Below are 22,234 nucleotides of genomic sequence, written 5' to 3' on the forward strand. Positions count from 1 at the left end.
TTTGTTAGTTCAAGCCCCAGGTTGGTCTCAGGCTCAGAGCCTGGAGCCTGCTTTGAATTCTATGTCTCCCTCTCTCTCTGCCCCTGCCTCTCTCTCTCTCTCAAAAATAAATAAACATTAATTTTTTTAATTTAAAATAATTCAGTGTAATTAGTTATATTTTGGATATCCTCATGAAGGTATGTTTCTCAAATATAAAAGGTTCATGGGCTTAATCATAAGACATTTTCACCCATTAGGAGTTGGCCTATGGTATTGTGAGACACCTGTGTGCATACTAAAGTTTAAACTGACTGAAGATTGATGGTTATAGTAGAGAAGAATGAATGACAAATTCCGTAATTAAGGTTCTAGTTGTGCTTACACTTTTTCACTCGAATCATTAATTTTCTTTGGGACTGCTTGTCTTTATTTTTATCATCAGTATCTGTTAGTGAATAACAATCGACTAAAATAAGATGTGGTAAAAAATAATGTTTTTTCTACTTATTCAGGTTTTTGTTTTTTTATTTCATAATGTTACTGGAGTCCAGACAGTATCATCTTGCAAAAATATCGACAGAATGCTTTCTGTCTTAAGTAAACTTCCTTCAATATAGAAAAGTAAGATCTATAACATATAAATTGTACAGTTAGTCTTCACTGTTATAGATATTTAATTTTTGTGACTAGTCTGTATATATGATGTATTAAATTATAAAAACTGTACAATGAAACTAAAATACCTTTGGCAGCTGAAAGTTAGATAGCTTTCTTAATCAGAACATTCAATAAATAACTGAGATACACTTCAATGGCAATGCAACTGAATGAAAGGTATTGTTGAATTTGTGGTAATTGGATTCCTCTGTAGACAGTCCAAGAGTTAACAGTCAGAGTGAAAAATAAACAAATAAACTCATGGTGAAGATAATTCAAGAATATTTTTTTAGTTGTTTGTAGATCTAGCCCGAATGTAATCAAATCAAATATAAATATTGCTTCTTGAGTATAATATAAAGATGTACTATGCCCAATCAGTCTCTAAGAAATGACTTAGCAATTAAAACAAGTGGCCCATGTTTTACTAGTTTCTACTCGATGACTGATTTGCTATTTGGAGTCATGTTGGAAGTTATGATTTTGCTTCTTCATGTATAACTATGGGCGACATGAACCATAAAATGACCCAGTTTCCTTCTGCCACCATTATATTTCAGAACAGTTGTCTAAGAAGGATTAAAAGACTTTTTTCTTTCTCTTTCACCAATGTGATACAATAAAGAAGTAGATTTTCAAAAGCTGTCCCCACAATTGTCCTTCACTTTTGGATATTAAATTTGTTAATATCCAATTTGTTAACTGTGGGAAAGACAACAAAGGGTGTGTAATACAGTCTAATTACCAATATTATTGCTTCAGATTCAGCAGCAGTAAGACAGTTTTCAAAAGTATCATATATTGCATTGTTAGTCTAGGCTTGTCCAAGACAAACCCATCTTTATCAGCTCTGGTCACATATTGTGCTATTGGATGGAATTACATCTAGATAAAAATTATATAACAAAGCTTTCAGATGAGTGGGATTTATATTCCAAAAAATCCACAAATCGATGATTTTGATTTTTCCTTAAGCCCTTTAATAAAAGAGATAGTCTTTTAAATTAAAAAGTTAATAAAGGAATCAACTAACTTTTCTTGTTATAGACATGAGAGTGAAGTTTATATGAAAGAACAAGTTCATTTCTATCTTTAAAATATCACATCTCCTTTTTGTCTTTAATAAAGTACTGATAATAAAACAGAAAAAAAATCAATTCCCAAGAAAGTCATTTTTATCTGCACTGGGAATGATGGATATTTGCAACCAAGTCTGTGTAAGTACAGAAAATTTAAAATAAAATGTCACTTTGTTCTAATCAAGTATTATGGAATCACAATTTGGAAGGCTTTTAAAAGATAAAGACATGGGCTCACTAAGTTTTACGAATATATGATAAAGGCCCTATTCATATAGTCATTTTCTTAACTTCTCCCATGATGTCAAGACTATTATTACATTTTAGGGATTTTTGAATCTCACTTTTGTTGAACTCTGAAAATTTCCAAGACCTTCCCACTAGTTCCTCTATATCCACTATGGTCTTAAAAAAAAAGAAAGAAAGAAAAGAAAAAGAAAATGGAAATGGTCAAAGCAAAATCTTATGAGAACCGACAATACCAATGGGATATTTGAGAAGACTTGAAGAAAGTAATAAATTAAAATCACTGTGTTCTCAGAAATAGAGAAAAAGATTACATACATTCTGCGTTAAAGGAAAGTCAACATTTGTAAGTTAGTACTAACCAGCAAGTGTGCACTACCATATTCTTGATTTAAGAGGTGATAAAAAGGGTTCAAAAACTGAAAATATTTACCACTATGTGAAATTTATTTTTTAATTGTTAAAACTATTTTTTGAGATAGATTTCTTACTTCCAGTCTTAGATTCCAAACTAAAGTTACAAACACATGCGAGCGCGTGCGCGTGCGCGCGCGTGCACACACACACACACACACACACACACACACACACACCCTTATCTGAGTGTGAGTAAAATAAATGCATCAAGGAATTCCAAAATAGTCCTAAGTTCTATCCATTTTATTTAATTATATACCTTTTGTTGTATAATAGAAAATAATTTACAGTTTGAATGAATAATTATAACTAGTTCAGGGCCAGTATGTAATTCTTTAATTTCTCAGAAACTGTCATGATTTGGAGGAAGCTAAAGGCAACATAAATAAGCTTCTAGGTATCAAATAATATGTATCTAAATAAAAAACATGTAATCTTACATGCCTTCTTACTGGAGGGAGAGCTGGAAAGTATCCTCCCTGACACATCATTCATTAACCCAATATATATTCATAAGACACCTCCCTTGTACTATACACTGTCAGGTACTAGGTATGTAGCAAAGAACAAAACGGATCATGTTCCTACTCTCATGGAGTATGAAGTTCAACTACCACACAATTGACTGAATCAGAAGATAGATTATGTCCTTTGTTGTTAATATTGTGCCTAATAAAATAAGACAAGTGTGTCGTTTGTTAAAAGAGGCCATAAAACCACACCATGGGTTAGAATGTTAAAAATTGTAGGCATTCATCTCTTCATTCATTCAATACATAATTATTCTTAAGCACACACTAATTACGGACACTGTAATATTCTTCAATGTGCATAGGAATACTGGTAATAATTTTGATTTAAGTTATTTATGGTCTGATTGGGTGGGTACACAGAATATACATTAAAGAGTTCACGTTCTACTGTATCATTAAAGTAGTAGATGATGAAGTATCAACTATGGAGATAAAGAGTGCTATGAAAGCCCAAAGAATTGACGTATTCCCATCATGATTTTGTAAAGTATATAATGGTAGGGCTGGTAGTGAGCAAATACAGGTCTAGCTAAGTGGTGGGCTAACTGTTCAATTGGATTGTACAATTCTAACCCTGGAATACACAGGGGTTACCTAAAGGGATAGAGATAAGCTCACATCTATTCTATTGCTGTTCGATCCTGCAGATATCCTGTGTACCCTATTAAAGTACAGATATGAACAAATGTACTACATCTCAGTGCATGCATTCATTCATGGATTCATAAAGGAAAGGTAGCATTTCCAATAAACCCAAAATGTAAAGAACAACATGTTGCACTTGGAGGGTAACAGAGGTATTATTATAGTTACTGATTTCAATATAATAACCTTGGAGTCAGGGCAAATATTTAGAAACATATGTCAAGAAAAAAAGAGAGAGAAAAAATAGGTACAAACAAGTCTTGAGATGTTTCTGGGAAGACAAATAATGAACTTACTTCCACAGAGGAATATCTCATAGGGTACACATGCCTCTCTCCATATAATGTGTACATATACATAATAGATGCAGAACAATGACTTATTGCCAACTTTTCATTATACCTTTCTAGTAATATGCTGTTTATGAAACCTAATTATCTATTATTTCCTAAAGATCTCATGAGATTTGTTCTTGATTCATTTTTATATCAATAACATTTAGCATGACAATACTCAAGAGTTATTGGGGCGCCTGGGTGGCGCAGTCGGTTAAGCGTCCGACTTCAGCCAGGTCACGATTTCGCGGTCCGTGAGTTCGAGCCCCGCGTCGGGCTCTGGGCTGATGGCTCAGAGCCTGGAGCCTGTTTCCGATTCTGTGTCTCCCTCTCTCTGCCCCTCCCCCGTTCATGCTCTGTCTGTCTCTCTCTGTCCCAAAAATAAAAAAAAAAAATAAAAAAAAAAAAAGAGTTATTAATCCCTGTAAAGATAACATTTGAGATGTTTCTGCCTGACAGAATAAAATCCTGCCTATGAATACAAAACCAGCATTTCCAATATTAAGAAAGCCACTTATGAAGCAGGTGGGCATGAAGTAAAGTAATAGGTTTTTATATGTGGCTTGTGGATTTTTAAAAATCTTACAGAATTCAAATTGATATGCCATAAGAAAATGAATCAAATTAACAAAATATACTAAATGACATTTTTAAATGAATAAAAATAATTATCAGTGTTAGGAAATTATGATGGATGTTACATAGAATACATATATAAGGTTTTAGCATATATTTGCTTTAAGTGTATTTATTTATTTTGAGAGAGAGGGAGACAGAGAGGGAGAAAGAGAATCCCAAGCAGGCTCCGTGCCATCAGCACAGAGCCCCACACAGGGCTCGATCTCATGAATCCTGAGATCATGACCTAAGATGAAATCAAGAGGTAGATGCTTAACTGACTGAGCCACCCAGCACCCCTAGCATATGATTGTTTTTATAATTATTCTTAGCCTCTTGGATATTCAGGGAATTATATTCATCAATTTACATCGATTTACATCTGATTTAAATTGTTATGAATTCTCTATAAGGTAGATATTATCATATACATTTTACAAATGAGAAATTTGATGCTCAAAACTTTATGCAGGCTGCTCAGTTTTAACTCAAGCCTATATAAATGGCAGACTTAAGCTCTTTCTGCTGCTTTATATTTCCTTTGTGCAAGTCATTACAGTATGCCCAATAAGGTGTACTGTAGTTCTTTTGAGACTCTTCCTGCAGCTTTTGTGATTCTGAATCCAGTTGTTTTGCTCCAGTTGTGCAAACATCTTTGCAGTCTTCAGTTCTGACTGTGACTCTTCTAAATATAAGCATCTCACAAAATTCTACCCTAAGAAGATGCTTTGTTTCCCCCTCTCTTGTCCATCTGAACAACCCCAGCAACTTTAATCATCGGCTTTCTTTGCTAATTCCCCAAACTTTAAGTTTAAACTCCAAGCTTTAATCTGTAGAACTAAAATTTTCAGTTATCTGTGAGATATCTCCATCTGACTGATTCACCTGGGGCCATAACCACACCTGCAACATTTGCCGGTGATTGACAGCAACACACAGTCTGTTCAAGTGCCACCTTCTCAAAGTTCTACTCTAAAGACCTACTAATGTCACACTGCAAACTTCCCTCCACCATTTCTGACCCTTCTTACTCTATTTTCACTCTTTTTTTCCATATCACTAAACACCTCATAACTTTATAATTTACTTTTTAAAATATGGTTTTGCCTCATAACCACTAGAAGAATAGGGATCTGTATGTTCACTCCTGTATTCCAAATGCCTAAAATTATCTCTGACACACAGTAGGCACACACACAAAATTAGTTGAATGAGTGAGTAAACAGCTTTCAAGAGTCTACTCCTGTTAAGTGGAGCAGAAGTTTTCAAAGCAGACTTACTGAGAAGAAAACTCGCACATGCCCAATCACATGGAGTCAAAAGCCTCACACCAACTTCTTTCTTGATATGTCTCTGATGTCTCATTAGAGCTGGTTATCTACTTAACATGAAGCAATGGTATTTGTCTTGGTCTCTGAGATCCTGCCTAGGCTGACCCCTACCCATCTCTCTAATCCTTGTCTCATGCTATTTTCTAATTTGTTTACTATGCTCTTTGGCTTTCCTACCTTCAGGTCTCTGTCCCATTCTTTGCTTAGTGTTGCAACATCATCCCATTTTTTTCTACCCCTTCACATAGTTTAGCAATTAATCTTAACAATCAGCACCTTGGAAAGCCTTTCCTCTCCACTATAATTAAAGTGACACCTGCTGCATGGTGCACCCCCTCCTATCAGATGTGCACACACACAGTTTGGTTTTTGTTTTTATGGTCCCCCATATTAGAATTTAAGCTCTGTGAGTATAGGGATCCATATATCCCATATAATATATCTGATTACCGATAGTATCTGGCATATAGCGAGCATCCAATTTTTTTAATGTTTATTTATTTATTTTTGAGAGAGTGTGCATACATACACATACACACATACATCACACACACACACACACACACACACACACACACACACACACAAGTTGGGGAAGGGCAGAGAGAAGGAAAGCAAGAATTTCAAGCAGGTTTCATGCTGTCTACACAGAGCCTGATGGTGGGGCTCAATCCCACGGACCGTGAGATCATGACCTGGGACAAAATCAAAAGTTGGGTGCTCAACCAACTGATACACACAGGCACCCCGAGCATCCAATATTTTTTAATTTAAGGAGGAATGGATGAAGAAAGGAAATAAGAAGATGTTTAATTTATTGAATTTTAACCTCTCTTTGAGATATTTCTTATCTCTACCTCTATTCTCATATGTATTTCATAAATTCTATGCTTACTCTTCTTTCCCTTCTGTATGCATTCTCCCCTTCTCACCTGTTACCATTCTAGTTGTGCCACTCTCTGCTCTCATTAGGACCATTCAATGGATTTTTAGCTGGTCTCATAGCTCTCTATCTATTCACTCCATTGGCACAATGATACCAAAGCAAGAAGACCTACCTTATTCACATCACTACTTGAATCAAAATTGTACAGCGGTTTATTATTGACTAAAAAATCACATCAAAACACTTTGGTATTTAAAGCTCTCTATTCTCGGTTCATGTTACATTACCTATCCCATCCCCTTCTAGGTGATTCATGACTTCAAATTTCATAGAACATACCATGTGCTTCACATTGCAGCCCCTGGCTCAGAGTGCTATGTCATTTAATAAATACAACAATATCATAAGTTAGTCATAATCCCTCCTTGGTTTGTTAATGGTAAAAATCAAACTTTGAAGATAGTAAGTTCCTTTCTGAGATCTCACAGGTGATACATAATCCCCTGGGATCAACACTGGTATATTTGACTTAAAAGAACACCTTTATAAAAACTATACCATGGTGAGTTATCTGTCCACCTTTCAAATGTCCACCTATCCTTCAAGCACGTGTTTAAATGACACCTTTCACATAGTTTTCCAGTATTAGATAGAATTTCTCTTGCCTTTGCACTCCCATGATATCATAAGGCATGTAACAATTCTCTCATTGTGCCAAAACTTCAAACTTCAAAACTTTAGTGCGTGCCTCATTTTTTCCCTTAAATATCAACTCCATGAGAAAAGGGAGTATGCCATCTTCATCATTAAACTACCCATAGTGCTGGGCAGAGTGGTCACCACATGAAAAATGTTCATTTGCACTTCACCCACTGTAGGGGATGCTGTGGTGGCCAGCTCAGATTTCCTTTAGTAGGTAGGGATACCTCTCCACTATCCACTGTTTGCAGCTAAGGAATCACACTTGCCCTCCTTCCCCAGAGATTTGTGCTCAACTGTCTGCAGCAGTCTGGATTGGGAAGTTTGAGTCCAAAGGCCAACCAAAGACTGATGGATCATATAAAAGCTGACTCCTTCCCTGTCATGGGATCTATGCTCCAAGGCACATCCCCGTGGCTGAAGCCAAAATTAGAGTTTACCTGAGACATAGTCTTTTTCTCTCTCCATATTTTACAGACATCTCCTGAATAGCACTCCCCTCATAAATAACCTTTAGAAGAATTCCTGTCTCAGGCTCCTTCCTAAGAACCCTGTGACAGGCAATTCTATAAACTGCTGCCAGAAACATTCCTTAATATGAAAATCATGTCTCACATACTATGATTATGTAAGTTGTTAACATCACAGAACTTAAAAAAAATAATTTTGGAACTTTTCTATATGTCCAAAATTAGTTAGAAATAAAAAGTTAAGACAATTAAGGTTCTTTAAAAAATGAAAACAGCGTACGAGAATATTATGCCATTTGCCTCGCCAGTAGCCTTCCATGCCTCCCCTTAAAACTGGAATAAAATCCAGTCCTTAACAGTGTGTTCTAGGTTCTATATGACCTTCACCTGGCCACCTGGGCACCCACACTTCTACCACTTTCCTGAGCTGCTCGAATGTTTCTAGGCATACTAACATTCTTGCTGTTTTTGACAAATGTTAAGCTCATCCTTAACTCTTAACTTGATTTTCACTCTGTTTGGAAAGCTCTTTGCTTACATATTCACATTAGCCTGCTACTTCTATGAAGTTCCCTTCTCAAATATCACCTTTCTAAGATGGCTTCTCTGATAATCCTGATCAAAATAGTGTTCCCCCATAAGTGCCCATTCTTTTCTATATGGCACTTATTAGTATCTGACATGACTTATGTTGTATATTCTATCCTCTGGAGGAAGGTAAGTTCATGAGAGTTGGTATTTTCAACTTCACAAGAGTAAGGACTTGTCTTCAGCATCTGGAAAAATTTCTCCCGCCAGATGGGTGTTCAATTAGTACTTGTTAAACCAGTGAATGGAGACACACTTATGTAAATGAACTAAATCCCAAAGATTGCTCCTTCCCATAAAGAGTAAAAACAATCTAGTTGAAGGAAAAATCACACAGCACATTAAAAGTTAATAAGAATATAAGTGCCGGGTCACCTCAGTGGCTCAGTCAGTTAATCGTCCCGCTTCAGCTCAGGTCACGATCTCACAGTCTGTGAGTTTGAGCTTCATGTCGGGCTCTGTGCTGACAACTCAGACCCTGGAGCCTACTCCAGATTCCATGTCTCCCTCTCTCTTTCTGCCCTACCCCCATAACACACTCTCTCTTTCTCAAAGTAAACATTAAAAAAATGAATATAAGTGCCAAATATAAATAAAATTTCAATTATATAAGATACTACAAAGCATAATGATTAAATAATATGTGATAGAGAAAATGTATTCTCTCCTTTGGTATATAGTAGGCAGGAAGCGTTGCATGTGGCATGAAATCCTTGGGGTTCCTTGCAGTTCTGAAAGTGTTTTATTGAGGAAGTGTTAAAGTTAGATGTTATAAGGTAAGATTCAGCTGGATGCACAAAAGTCAGAAGGGCAGGTGGGGAGGCAAATGGAATGGGAGAAAAACAGGGAGGCAGAAAAAACACCTGAGTTCTTGAGCAGTCCTGAGAGTACAGAGAGTCTGGAGCATAGCTTAGATGACACAACTGGGAAAGCTATTGAAGTCTGATTAAAAAGGGCTGTGAATGAAAGGGCCAGGAATCATCAATCTTCCTCTTAAAAATTATTTATATTTTCCCACCTCTTTGTCCATTTAGCTTCTGATCCTCTAGAAATAGTACCATCTACCCCAACATCATTAACTTATATTGATAAAAACACCCTATTACACTGTAAACTGTTGAAATTCTATGCGTGTGAAATCCTACAAACGGCCTTACAACTTAGGCAATTTTCAAATAACATCCCTGTAATATCACTGGCAGTATGATAAGGCCTTGACTTTCAAGTTGGCAAAATACAACATGAAATGTTAATGACTTTCATAAAGCCATACTATAAATTATTTTATGTGCTTGTAAAAATGATCATATTGCCAACAAAAGTGCAAAGTCTTGTTACACTAATATGCCGAGCATATTGCTCCGCATTCTAGACCGTGTCAGCAACACATCATACCTGTGGGTCTTTGCAAATTCTTTTGTACTAAAATCCTTCTCAGAGTGCCATCCATGGCTGCTTCTTCTATGTGGGAGTGGTCCCCAACGACAGTCCAGTACATCATCCTGAAGAGATAGGTCAAGTTGGTTAGGTTAGAGTGCCGTTACAACCCAATTCTGCTCCCAAACACAATGTCTCTTCAGACTGTGTGCACCAGAATCACCCCAGAGTCCCTGAAAAAGCAGATTTTGGGGCCCAATTCTAAATCTATGGACTCACAAACTCCAATAGAGAGTGGGTAGTAATTAGGAGTTTTATTTAACATTTCTCTATTTTCTTTTTGGTCATTGCCTATAAATGAAAAAGTAAAAGAGTAAGAAAGGAGCAATTCAAGAAAAGGAAAGGAAATATTTGTGTTAAAATTATTTAGATTTGTTTGCACATACACCTTCATTTTTTATTGTCACAAATAGCCAAAATACTAATACTCTTACACTTAATATGTTCAATATTATGTTTAATATCTTCAAAATTTAATTTTAGGTTAACAATATTGGTTATGTGTGTATTGCAAAAATGCACCTGCAACGTACACATAAGACACATACACATACACACATAGAATGTATAATGGTGCAACCTCTCAGGAAAACATATATTTTGTGCCACCATTTGGTACGAAAAGCACATGCTTTTGTACATAAATAGAGGGATTTTTAGAAGTCTTGTGAATCTATTATATGTTGAACACTTATTACAGAAAGAAAACTACAGTAGACAGGTGGGAAAATCTCTAAAAATGGATACACATATCAAGAAGAATAAATAACCAACTCATTAACCTACCCTCTTTTAGGATTTACAGCAATAGCATAGGGTTCTCCAGCCATGTTCGTTAAGAGTCTGGTGCAGTTGGGGCCATTGAGCTGCCCGACGTTGATAGAGTACCTCAGACTAGTCCAGTGAGTGGTATAGTAACTGAACCAGTGCATTCTAGAATGATCAGTCCAATAAATATTTCCAGCAACCCAGTCAACTGCTATGTCCCTGGGCCTTTTAAATTCAGGACACTAAAAGAAAACAAAGCAAAAAACAGTGTTTTCAAAAGCAAAGCAGGGGTGGGGTGTTCTGTATTTATACATTGATATTGTATAGGAATAATATTTAACATGGTCAGGTGTTAATTATTACACAGGGTTTTTAAATAACTAAATACTTCATTTTTTTTCTTAATTTTTATAAATATCATAATTTCACAAATCTTAAGTGCATAATTCACTGGAGTTCAACCTATGACTGCCCTTGTATAACCACAATCTAGAATATTTCTACAATTGTAGAAGGTTCACCCGTGACTTCTTCTGGTCAGTATTCCTCTGTGACTAACAATAATTCTGATATCTAACAAAATAAAATACCTTAAACAAATCCATATAAATAGCATCATACTGTTCTATTCCTGGCTTATTTTACTCAACAGTGTATCTATGAAATTCATCCAAATTGTTGTGCATGTGAATTATTAATACATTTTTATTGATGGGTAATATTTCACTTTGTGAATATACCATAAATTGTTCACCATTTTACTGATGATGTCCATTTGGATTATTTGTACTTTTAGACCGTTACAACCAAAGTCATGAATATTCTTGTACTGTCTTTTGGTGGACACAAAGCATCCATTTATGTTGAATTTTTAACAAGGAATAGAACTGCTGAGTCTTATAGTATACATATGCTTAGCTTGGATAGATACTGCTAGCTTTTTTTTCAAAGAGTTTGTACCAATATACACTCTTTTCAGCAATTTAAGGAAGGCCCAGTTGTTCTGTATGCTCCCCCATACAATTTGATATAAAAATTGAAAAAGAATATTAGTACAGATACACATGTAGAAAGATACTATATTTGAACATATTTTAAGAAAAATTCCAATCTCTGCCATTTATATTAAATTTACTAGCTTGGATTTTCTGCTTAATATTGTATTATTGAATTATTGTGAGATAAAAAGTAAGAGAGTTCATTGCGAATAGACAGCAAGAAAAATAACATATGCTCTGTGCCCTTCAATTAACTTGATCACTTCGAGTAGGAACTAGTGTCATAATTAATTTTACATGGCCAGGTTTATTGTGCATAACCAAAAATGAGAAAGGATTCCCAGGGGTATTATATCAAGAATAGAAACAATTATTTGAAGGTGATTATAACTACACATGTATTCAATGTGTAAGAGCTTAATTAGGACCTGCAACCAGTGGAAATATGTGTTTTTAACACATAATAGTTTCTTGTGTGAATTACTAGTGAACAGATTTTACTGAAGGAGGAAGTGGATTTGGATTAAAAGAAGAGAAACTAAACTTCTCAAAAAGAACATGAGATGCCAAGAAACAGGAATTGCAAGCCACTGTCTGCTGTATGATTACTGGCATCTCAAGGAAGGAAATACGGCCTGAACTAAACACAGAACCCATACAGATTTCTAATGACCTTTATTATCAGACTTTCCACCTTTTGATTTAAAAGCTGAAATCATGAAATTTATAGTAACCTATTTCTCAACTGTAACCATAAATACTATCCTTCTACCCAGTGATAGCCCAGTGCTGTTAACTGAAAAGCACTCTGCAATACCATATGCTTTAGAAACACTGTATACATAATACTCATAGGTGGGTAGAATATAAATATTTGTCCTAGCCAAACCACTAGATTATTTTCAAATGTTCCAGTATCATTTAAATTAACTGTAATGTTTTTTTCTTTTCTGGCTTGGCAGCATTTAAGAGTAAACACATCAACAAATGGCATGGGCATGTCAGTGTAAGTCACAAATTTATAAATATGAGAGACAGTGGAAAAATAACCATTATAAGCTGTTTAGAATCTGCTGGAGTATATTTGCCATTTTCTAGCACTAGTAAAGCAAAACTTCAGCATGAAAAACATATGATATTGGTTGTCTAGCACGAGCATAGAAAAATACTTAGTTTCCTTTTATCAGATGTAAATATATACACATGATTTTCTGTCCTTACAGTATCCTTGCTAAAATAGGACATATTTCATGCAAAGTTACACCTTTTTGAATTCAGGATTTTCATTTTTTTTTTACTCATTCTCAAAAAAGTCTGATTATCTTTCCATTCTATACTTCTAAATCTGGACTGCAGGCAATTAAAAATCCAAAGTCTTAATTTTCATACAACACCCATAAGTTTGATTAAGTGATACTTTGTCAGGTAAGCAGGCTCGTGAAGAATCTACTAATGGCAAATTGTAGAAGGATGAATAAAATTGATGTCACATTACCAGGGTAAGGAATATGGCTTAGGGAATGGGAAAAATGTTACTTTTCAATGCTAAGCACAAGAGATACTGATGGAGATATTTAAATGTATACATTTATTCTCTGGGTCCCTGATCAAAGAATCCTTAATTTCATTCCAGTATCAACTAAAGTAATTAGAATATGGGGTAAAGGATGTCACACCCAGTAAATTCAACATATGGTCATAAATTATCAGTACAATATGATTCTCAGAGAATAATGGCATCAAGGTGAAGATGCTACCAGATGTTCATCTTCATTGACTCCTAACATACTGAATGCTCAATGATTCTCAGCACTGAAGAGAGCAGAACTGAACAGAAAAAGAACAATAACAAAAAGAAAGCAATAGGATGGTCCTATTGTCAAGGAAACTTAAGCCCAAATGAGCAAATCACCCTTTATAATGAGTTCCATGCGAATGAAGTAATCCCTCTTTATTGCTCAGTTTGACCAGGATTGTGAATGGTATTAGCCATATAAAAAGGATTCTGATACTAAATGGATATTGGCTGCGAAGTGGGAGTAGAAATTCCTGTTGGATCTTGATATAATAAACAAACAATTTGTGGAGAGGTTCAAAACCAAACAGGTGAATACAAAAAGTGGCCAAACACAGTAAAAGTAAATTTAGGTTCTGGGAGTGGAATGGAGTCTGACATGGGAAAACAGAATGGGAAAGCTAAGCCATTTGCTTCCAAAGAGGCTCAAAACAAACCAAACCAAACAAACAAACATCAGATTCAAAAGAAGAAAAAAATATAAAACTTTCATAGCCCCTTTGGCTGGCTCACTAGATACATAGCCCTGTGAGCTAGAGGCACTCAAGAAATATGTCCTATTTAAGAGACTGCAGAGACATGTGGTTACCCTGACAACAAAAGGCGTTGCTCATATTGTTGCACAAAGTGGAAGACACATTTTGACTGCTTTCTCCAGACAGATGATTTCATTCCTAATAAGCTCTCTAAATACAGAGCCAAAGTTTTGAGGCCTAAGGCATTCTTCCGTGTAGAGATATATTAGTCCAATGAATGAAACACTTAAATCTTACAGAAAAATTGGCAGCTTGATTGTAACAAAATTAGAGGTTACTACTTTAAACTACTCATCCTTTACAGCTGTGGATGGTAAGGTACTGTCATGATTCCAGCTTCAGTAAACTAAAGATTAGAAACCACAGTGGGCGCGGGGGGTGGGGGGGCGCCTGGGTAGCTCACTCTGTTGAGCCAAATCTGACTCGATTTGGGCTCAGGCCATGATCTCGTGGTTTGTAAGATCAAGCCCCGCATCTGGCTCTGTACTGACAGCATGGAGCCTGCTCTCTCCCTCTCTCTCTGCCCCTCCCCCAGCACTTGCACACAGTCTTTCTGTCTCCAAATAAATAAATAAACATTAAAAAAAAGAAGTCACTGGAGACATCTGATTTAAATCAAGGAAAGAGGAAAACTTATGAAATGGGACTTCAAGCATTTGAACCATGGAAATACTGTCCTCTTCTTAAAAAATTCCTATAGTTAGCAATACTTTAAGAAAATACAGTTAACACAAGGATAGATCACAGTAGTCACATATTTTGTCTGTGATGTTTTCTTCTGAGAAAAGAAAATCGGGTTCATTTTACTAAAGTTAATTATCCTGTAATATAACGCTATTAAAACAAAGATGTAAAGCTGCTCTAGGTGTGTGTGTGTGTGTGTGTGTGGTGTTTACCATACTAAGTGAAAAGTGCCTTTACATTTTTGGTCCACAATATACAAATCAGATTAAATTCTCAAAAACCAGGATATAGCAGTAAAATAATGACTATGAAAATTCTAAACATTATTAAATTACATGGCTTAATACTATTATAAAATATGTGTATATATATTATTTCTATCTAGAAGCTCATAGCAATGGGGAAATCTAAAAGAACCCAAAAAAAGTTATATTTGGAGTTAGAATGTCTAAGAGTTCCAAAAACACGTCAGGAAGGAAATTCCTGGCTTCTATCTAAAATTTATTCTGAACAATAGATTTTTTCAATCTGAATAATTTTAAAGCTATATTATCTATATTAAGACTGTATCACCTTAAAAGGCACACTATAGGCACAAACTCCTACTGGGGGAAAAGGAACTAAATAAAAGTATGTAATTCTCAGACAATTTCCCAAAAGACGACATATGTCTTTGGATTATAGACTCAATATTGTATGTGACTTTATCTTTTTTTCTCTTTTTTTAGCATATTCAGTTTTCTTTAAATTTATTCATCATTTACCACCCTCCTTCCAAAAAAAAAAAAGTACAAAACTGGCTCTCAAAACCTTCTACACACTATCAGGTAAACAAAAGATATGGAAGGCTAAAAACACATTAAATTTGGAGTCAGAAACTTGGTGTAAAACCTAATCCTAGTTTCTCTCCAAATTCTGTGATATATAAAATAAAGGCTTCGGATTAGATGATCTGTAAAATTCTTCTGATTCTAAACATTGAATTATATAACAATCTAAAATATTTTTCATTCTAAGGACACCTGGGTGGCTCAGTCGGTTAAGCATCCAATTTCAGCTCAGGTCATGATATCACAGTTCATGAGTTTGACCCCCATGTTGGACTCTGTGCTGACAGCTCAGAGCCGGGAGCCTGCTTGGATTCTGTGTCTCCCTCTCTCTTTTCCCCTCCCCTGCTTGCACTCTGGCTCTCTCTCTCAAAAATAGATAAACATTAAAAAAAAATTTAAAGAAATGAAATATTATTCATTCTATATAAGCCTGCATTTTATATAGCTTTAAGGATGTACCTAATGCTAATTATGAATTTTCATGAATAGTATGTGAAAAATTTGTTAGTACTTATGGCACAATTTTGATATCATCCCCCTATGTGAATGACCTAGAATTAAGGAAGGAAGGTTTCTTCTGACATTTACAATTTAAACAAGCATAACACTTGAGATAGAAAGCAGAGTTATCTGAAAGCAGAGATTGCAAAATTATAGATTGAGGACTAATTTTAAGTTCAGGTAAAAAAAAACCTTTTAAGTAAATTTTAACTTTAAAATTAAGATACCACTTTAAAAATTCTAGTTTGTTTTTCTTAAAAATTAAGTATATGTAAGATAGTCTATCAAAAGCAGGACAATATTCCAGAATAGCCGTCAGTCAGCTGCTGACCCTTGATTTAATGGAATGTGGGACTCACCCAGATCCCTAATGTTATGTAAAATCTGTTTCACTCATTTACCTTACCCCTATAGCTGGTTTGCAACCCACCTGTACCTTAAAGAGACACAAGAAATTGATGTTATTGGATAAATCATGTATCAATAAGAAAGGAGTTAAGACAGCAATAAACTCATAGAAAAAGAGTCACAGAAGCAAATGTTGATATGGTCTCCAGAATCATTAAGTAAACATCTTAGGGATGAACAGTAATATTCAGTATATGTAGCATATATATATATATATATATATATATATATATGTGTGTGTGTGTATGCATATGTATACAATTATGTACAAACTGGGATCTTATAAATACCTCTGGTATAAATAATTTTTATAGCTCAACACCAAAAATCCAAATAATCCATTTAAAAAATGGGCAGAGGACATGGAATAGACAATTTTCCAAAGAAGATATACAGATGGCCAACAGACATATGAAAAGATGCTCAACATCACTAATCATCAGGAAAATGCAAAAATCACAATGAGTTGTCACTTCACATCTGTCAGGGTGGCTAAAATAAAACACACACACACACACACACACACACACACAACAACAACAACAAGTGTTGGAGAGGACGTGAAGAAAAAGGAACCCTACTGTACTGTTGGTGGAAATGCAAACTGGTGCAGCCACTGTGGAAAACTATGGAGTTTCCTCAAAAAATTAAAAATAGAATGACCATATGATCCAGTAATTCCACTAGTGGGTATTTACCCAAAGAAAACTAAAACACTAATTTTAAAAGATATATGTACCCCTATGTTTACAGCAGCATTATTATTTACAAAAGTCAAGATATGGAAGCAACTTAAATGTCCATCCATGGATGAATGGATAAAGAAGATGTGGTATGTATGTATGTGTGTATATATATATGTATATATATGTGTGTGTGTATGTGTGTGTGTGTGTGTGTGTGTGTGTGTGTGTGTGTATATATATATATATATATATATAATGGAATATTACTCAACCATGAAAAGAATGAAATCTTGCCATTTGTGACAACATGAATGGATCTAGAGGATATAATCCTAAGTGAAATAAGTCAGAGAAAAAAAAACATATGATTTCCATTCATTCATATGTAAAATTCAAGAAAAAAAACAAATGAACAACAAGAGACAAAAGAAAAACTAGATTCTTAAATATAGACAACAAACTGGTGGATGCTAGAAGGGAAGTGGGTGGGAAGAAGTGATATAGACTAATCATATGATGAACACTGAGTAATGTATGAAGTGTTGAATCATTATACTGTACACCTGAAACTAATATAACACTGCATGTTAACTATACTTGAATAAAAATACTGGGCTCTTATACTTCAATGTATCTCATACATCAGATTCAGATTGCAAATATATATATATATATATATATATATATATATATATATATATATATATGTGTGTGTGTGTGTGTAAATATACATGATACTGTTTTATATATCATTTTCCAGTCAGATTCATGAAAATTTCCTACTCTTATTACTCCCTAGAAAAACTAACAATTTGATTTCCAAGTCTAAATGGAACCTGGAATAAATAAATGAGGTCACCTTGTAGGATACTTCCTGGGCATTCAACTGACATTCTGTAGATGATAATCAATCTTTCTGTGAGCCTGTCCTTTCAAACAGTACAAGTTGGTTCAATTTTGGAAGACCTGAAAATACATTATGTATGCTAAGATCTTGCCTAAGCAAGACCAATGTTAATATAGTGAAAGTGATGTCTTCTTAATAAAGGAGCTTTCGTTCACCAGGATAATTAAGGAAGGCAGAAGAAAGAGCATGCTTCAAGATTCTGAAATGAAGTTGCAATCCTGGAAATTAAGTATGGTATATTTATAGCCAGAAAAAATGTGTGTTTGAGGGTGTATGTTCGTAGGTGTGTAAGGAAATGGGAAGGGTGTGGTATAAGAGGAGAATGGATACCATGCAGAGGCCTATAAACCAATGATTTTTATTTGTTTTTTTTAAGTTTATTTATTTTTGAGAGAGAAAGAGAGAGAGGGAGGGAGCGAGCAAGCCAGCATGAGTGGGGGAGGGGCAGGGGGTGCAGAGCATTTGAAGCAGGCTCTTCGCTGACTGCAGAGAACTCAAAGCGGGACTCGAACTCATGAACCGTGAGATCATGACCTGAACTGAAGTTGGGTGCTTAACAACTGAGCCACCCAGGGCCCCTAAACCAATGATTTTTCAATGGAAATCCACTGGAAGGATTGAAGTGGGGAGATATGATTATATTAATGTTTTAAGATTATTTTGGCTATGGTGTGGAGAATCGCTTAAGTCTGGGGACCAGAAATGGATATAGGATAATCAGAGGAGGTTTACTCAATGGGCCTCAGAAAGGAGAATGTGGAATCATAATCTAAATTTTTGTGAGACAAAAGTAGATAAAAATGGGATATATCTAGAGATAAAAATATTTGATCTTGGGATGAATCCTGAGGATGAGAAGAAAAACTTGTAAAGTATAACTTTCAAGATCAATATACTATTCCAATGTATACCAAAGATTTTCAAGTAATTTATTGCTTGTAACCTCTTAAAAAATTATGTAACTGCTTTAGGACAGGCTCTGTTCTAAATGTTAGAATTACATACAGTAGTGGCCAAAACAGCAAAAATATCTGCCATGGGAATTTACTTCTAGCAAGGTAAGGTACAGAGTAGATAATAAACATAATAGATGAGTAAATAATACAGCAGTTTATCAAAGATATGCACTATGAGAATGGAAAAACAAAAAAAGAGTACGGTGTTGAGGATCCAGAATGGGAGGACAATAGATTGCAACTATCAGTATATCATGTATTCAGAAGATGATATTTGAGTAAATTCATGAAGGAATTCAGGAATTGAGCCATGTAGGATATCTGGCTGAAGAACATTTAGACCAAGAGAACATTCCAGAAAAGGCCTTACATTAGTAGGTACTGATGGATTTTATAAATACCAAATACCAAAGCATCCCTGGAGAAGAGTGAGTAAGGGAAAAGTTAATAGGAAATGAAGTGAGAAAAGTAACAGGAGACTAGATCTCTTAAATCCTTGTAAGATATTGTGAGCAATTTATCTTTTGCAATGGGGGGCCACTACGCATCTTTGATTAGAGATGTCATGTGATCTAATTTGTGTCTTAGAAGGAGAATTCTGGCGACTGTGTGGTGAGTAAGAAGAAAAGCAAGACCAGTTAAGAGTCTATTGCACTAAATCAGAAGAAAGATGATCGTGGTTCAAAAGTAGGTACTTGCAGTCAAGCTGACATAAGGTAGTTAGTTCCTAGACAGAAGTTACATATGATTGCCTGATTTTGGAATTATGAGAGAAGAAGGATCAATATTGACTCTAAAATTTTTACTCTGAGAATCTGCAAAATGGATGTGCCATTAAATGAGATTGGGGAAGCAGCTTTTGTGAATTATGAGAGATTTATTTTTAGGCATAGTACTTTGGGAACATTTTTTAAAATCCAAAAGAAAATGCAAAGTAAGTAGTTGAACAAAACCTGATATCAATTTGGTAATTGTTAGCATGTAGATATGTGTTAAACCATGACACTATATACAATCTGTAAGGAAGTGCAGAAAGGTAGCAAGAAGAGATCAAGGTTGGGGCCTATAGGTATTCTAATATTAAGAGAGAAGGGAAAATAAGATAAAATAATAAAAGAATAACTATGTTGATGATTCATCTTACAATCATTTTGTATTTCAGCATTATTATTACATAAAATGAGGTAACAAACAAAAAATCTACCTAAAGTTTAATTGGAGAGACTGATATTATTAAGATGTAGAAAAAGGTTTCTCAACTACTGATATTTTAGTAAGAATAATTCCATGTTGTGAGAGACTAGCCTATGTAGAGTGTTAAGCAGCCTCCCTGACCTCTACCATATTCACATGATGCCAGCAGTACTCCTCAGTTGGGACAATAAAAAATATCTCCAGACATTGCCAAATGTCCCCTGGGGTGGGAGATCATCCCCATTTGAGGACCAGTGATGCAGAACCACGGACTGTTCTCTGATGTCTGCTTCCTCTATGACTTTCAGCATTTGTCAATGTCTTTAATTAATATCTGTCACAAAACTTACTGAATACTTCTTTGTCCTCATTTACTTGATCTTTGGCAGTGCTAGAAATATAATTGCAATCTCCTTCTCAAAATACTCTCTTCTCTTAGTTTCTGTGTCTCTACATTCTCTTGTATTCTCCTAATACACTTCACACTCACTGTCATCATTTTAATCTGCCTTCAGAGCTTGCTTCTGAGTGCTTCTTTACTTCACCTGTACTCTCTTCCTGGTTCTAGATATCTCCTCTATTCTTCTATTTCTGAAGGTATATCTCCAGTTCAGAGACTAAGATCAAGACTTGAATACATCACTGGCTATTTGGCAACTCACTTGGGTCTCTTACAGCCTCTCACTTAGATGTCATGACTAAAACTGAACCCATAGTTTACCATTTTCACAATCCATCAATTTGTAAAATCTAGGTCTTGAGTCCTTCCTATCCTCATTTTCTACATTCATTCTATCTGCAAACATTGTTAGTTAAACTACTCACCTCCTTCCATTTTGAGACTATAATACTGCAACCTACCACTATTTGTGTACCAGGTTGGAGCACAATCCTCCTATGTGGTCTCTTTCTGTTCCACCTTTTCCCCCACCAGATCCATCCTGTACATAAAAGTGAAATAGTTGTCTTAGACATAAATGACAGTACTTCCTCCTCATCTTTTAGGTCTTAGCTCAAATCTCCTGTCTTCAAATGGGCCTTTATTGATCACCCTATCCAAAGAAGACTTAGAATATCTGAGTTTTTCTTTCTTGGTCCATTCTGCATTTCCTGCAATATAATTTTCAAAATTGGAAGTTTTGGCATTTATTTATTTATGAGTTCACTTGACTTTGTCTTTGCTCTCCAGAATATAAGCTTTATGAAAATAAGACTCTGGGGCGCCTGGGTGGCTCAGTTGGTTAAGCGGCCGACTTCAGCTCAGGTCATGATCTCGCAGTCCGTGAGTTAGAGCCCCATGTCGGGCTCTGTGCTCACAGCTCAGAGCCTGGAGCCTGTTTCGGATTCTGTGTCTCCCTCTCTCTGACCCTCCCCTGTTCATGCTCTGTCTCTGTCTGTCTCAAAAATAAATAAACGTTAAAAAAAAAACTCTTAGAAAATAAGACTCTGTTACCATGTTACATCCCAGGAATGAACACCAAACCTAACAAACAGAACTCCTTAAATAAAGCTTTCGGTATGGAGAAAACTGGACTGGTTCACTTTAAAATGCTATACAATATATTCAATAATAGCCTCAGAATTATTAATTGTGGAATCATGTTTTATATAGTCCTTATAAAATTTATATTCAGTAAAATTTTGAGTATTGATTACCACTGTTACAGGACCATTTAACTCTACTCAGTACGTATTGCTGAGTGTCTGTCTTATGCAATCAACAATAATCAAGCCACAAAATGGCAATAATTTAATGGTTTGATAGTTTTAGATTTCTTCCAAAGTAATCATAATAAATGATTGTAATTGTTAACTGTTTGAATAAACTCAGATGGCTTGAAAAGTATTCTTGCCAAGTGAATAGACAATTTCATGATAGAGTTTATAATAATACAAATTTATAATAATAAAGAAAATAAATTAAAAAATGAAAAAAAAAACTATCAATTTCTACTAGTATTCCAAGGTCCTAAAACAAGACTTTGAAGTTTTTGCTAAAATATGTACACACATACACACACATACACTTATGTGTGGGTACATATGCA

General features: G+C 35.1%; 1 protein-coding gene across 1 annotated transcript in view; it reads right to left on the reverse strand.

The window, feature by feature from the left end:
- LRP1B (LDL receptor related protein 1B) overlaps window positions 1-22,234 on the reverse strand; it is a 1,882,572-nt gene that overhangs the window by 93,695 nt on the left and 1,766,643 nt on the right. The window contains exons 78-79 of the mRNA XM_042948663.1: window positions 10,710-10,933; window positions 9,882-9,988 (exon numbers count right to left, since the gene is read on the reverse strand). Of these exons, the coding sequence (XP_042804597.1) occupies window positions 9,882-9,988; window positions 10,710-10,933 (331 nt within the window). The remainder of the gene's footprint in view (window positions 1-9,881; window positions 9,989-10,709; window positions 10,934-22,234) is intronic.

The sequence above is a fragment of the Panthera leo genome, chromosome C1 (genome assembly GCF_018350215.1).
Source record: "Panthera leo isolate Ple1 chromosome C1, P.leo_Ple1_pat1.1, whole genome shotgun sequence".
NCBI lineage: Eukaryota > Metazoa > Chordata > Mammalia > Carnivora > Felidae > Panthera > Panthera leo.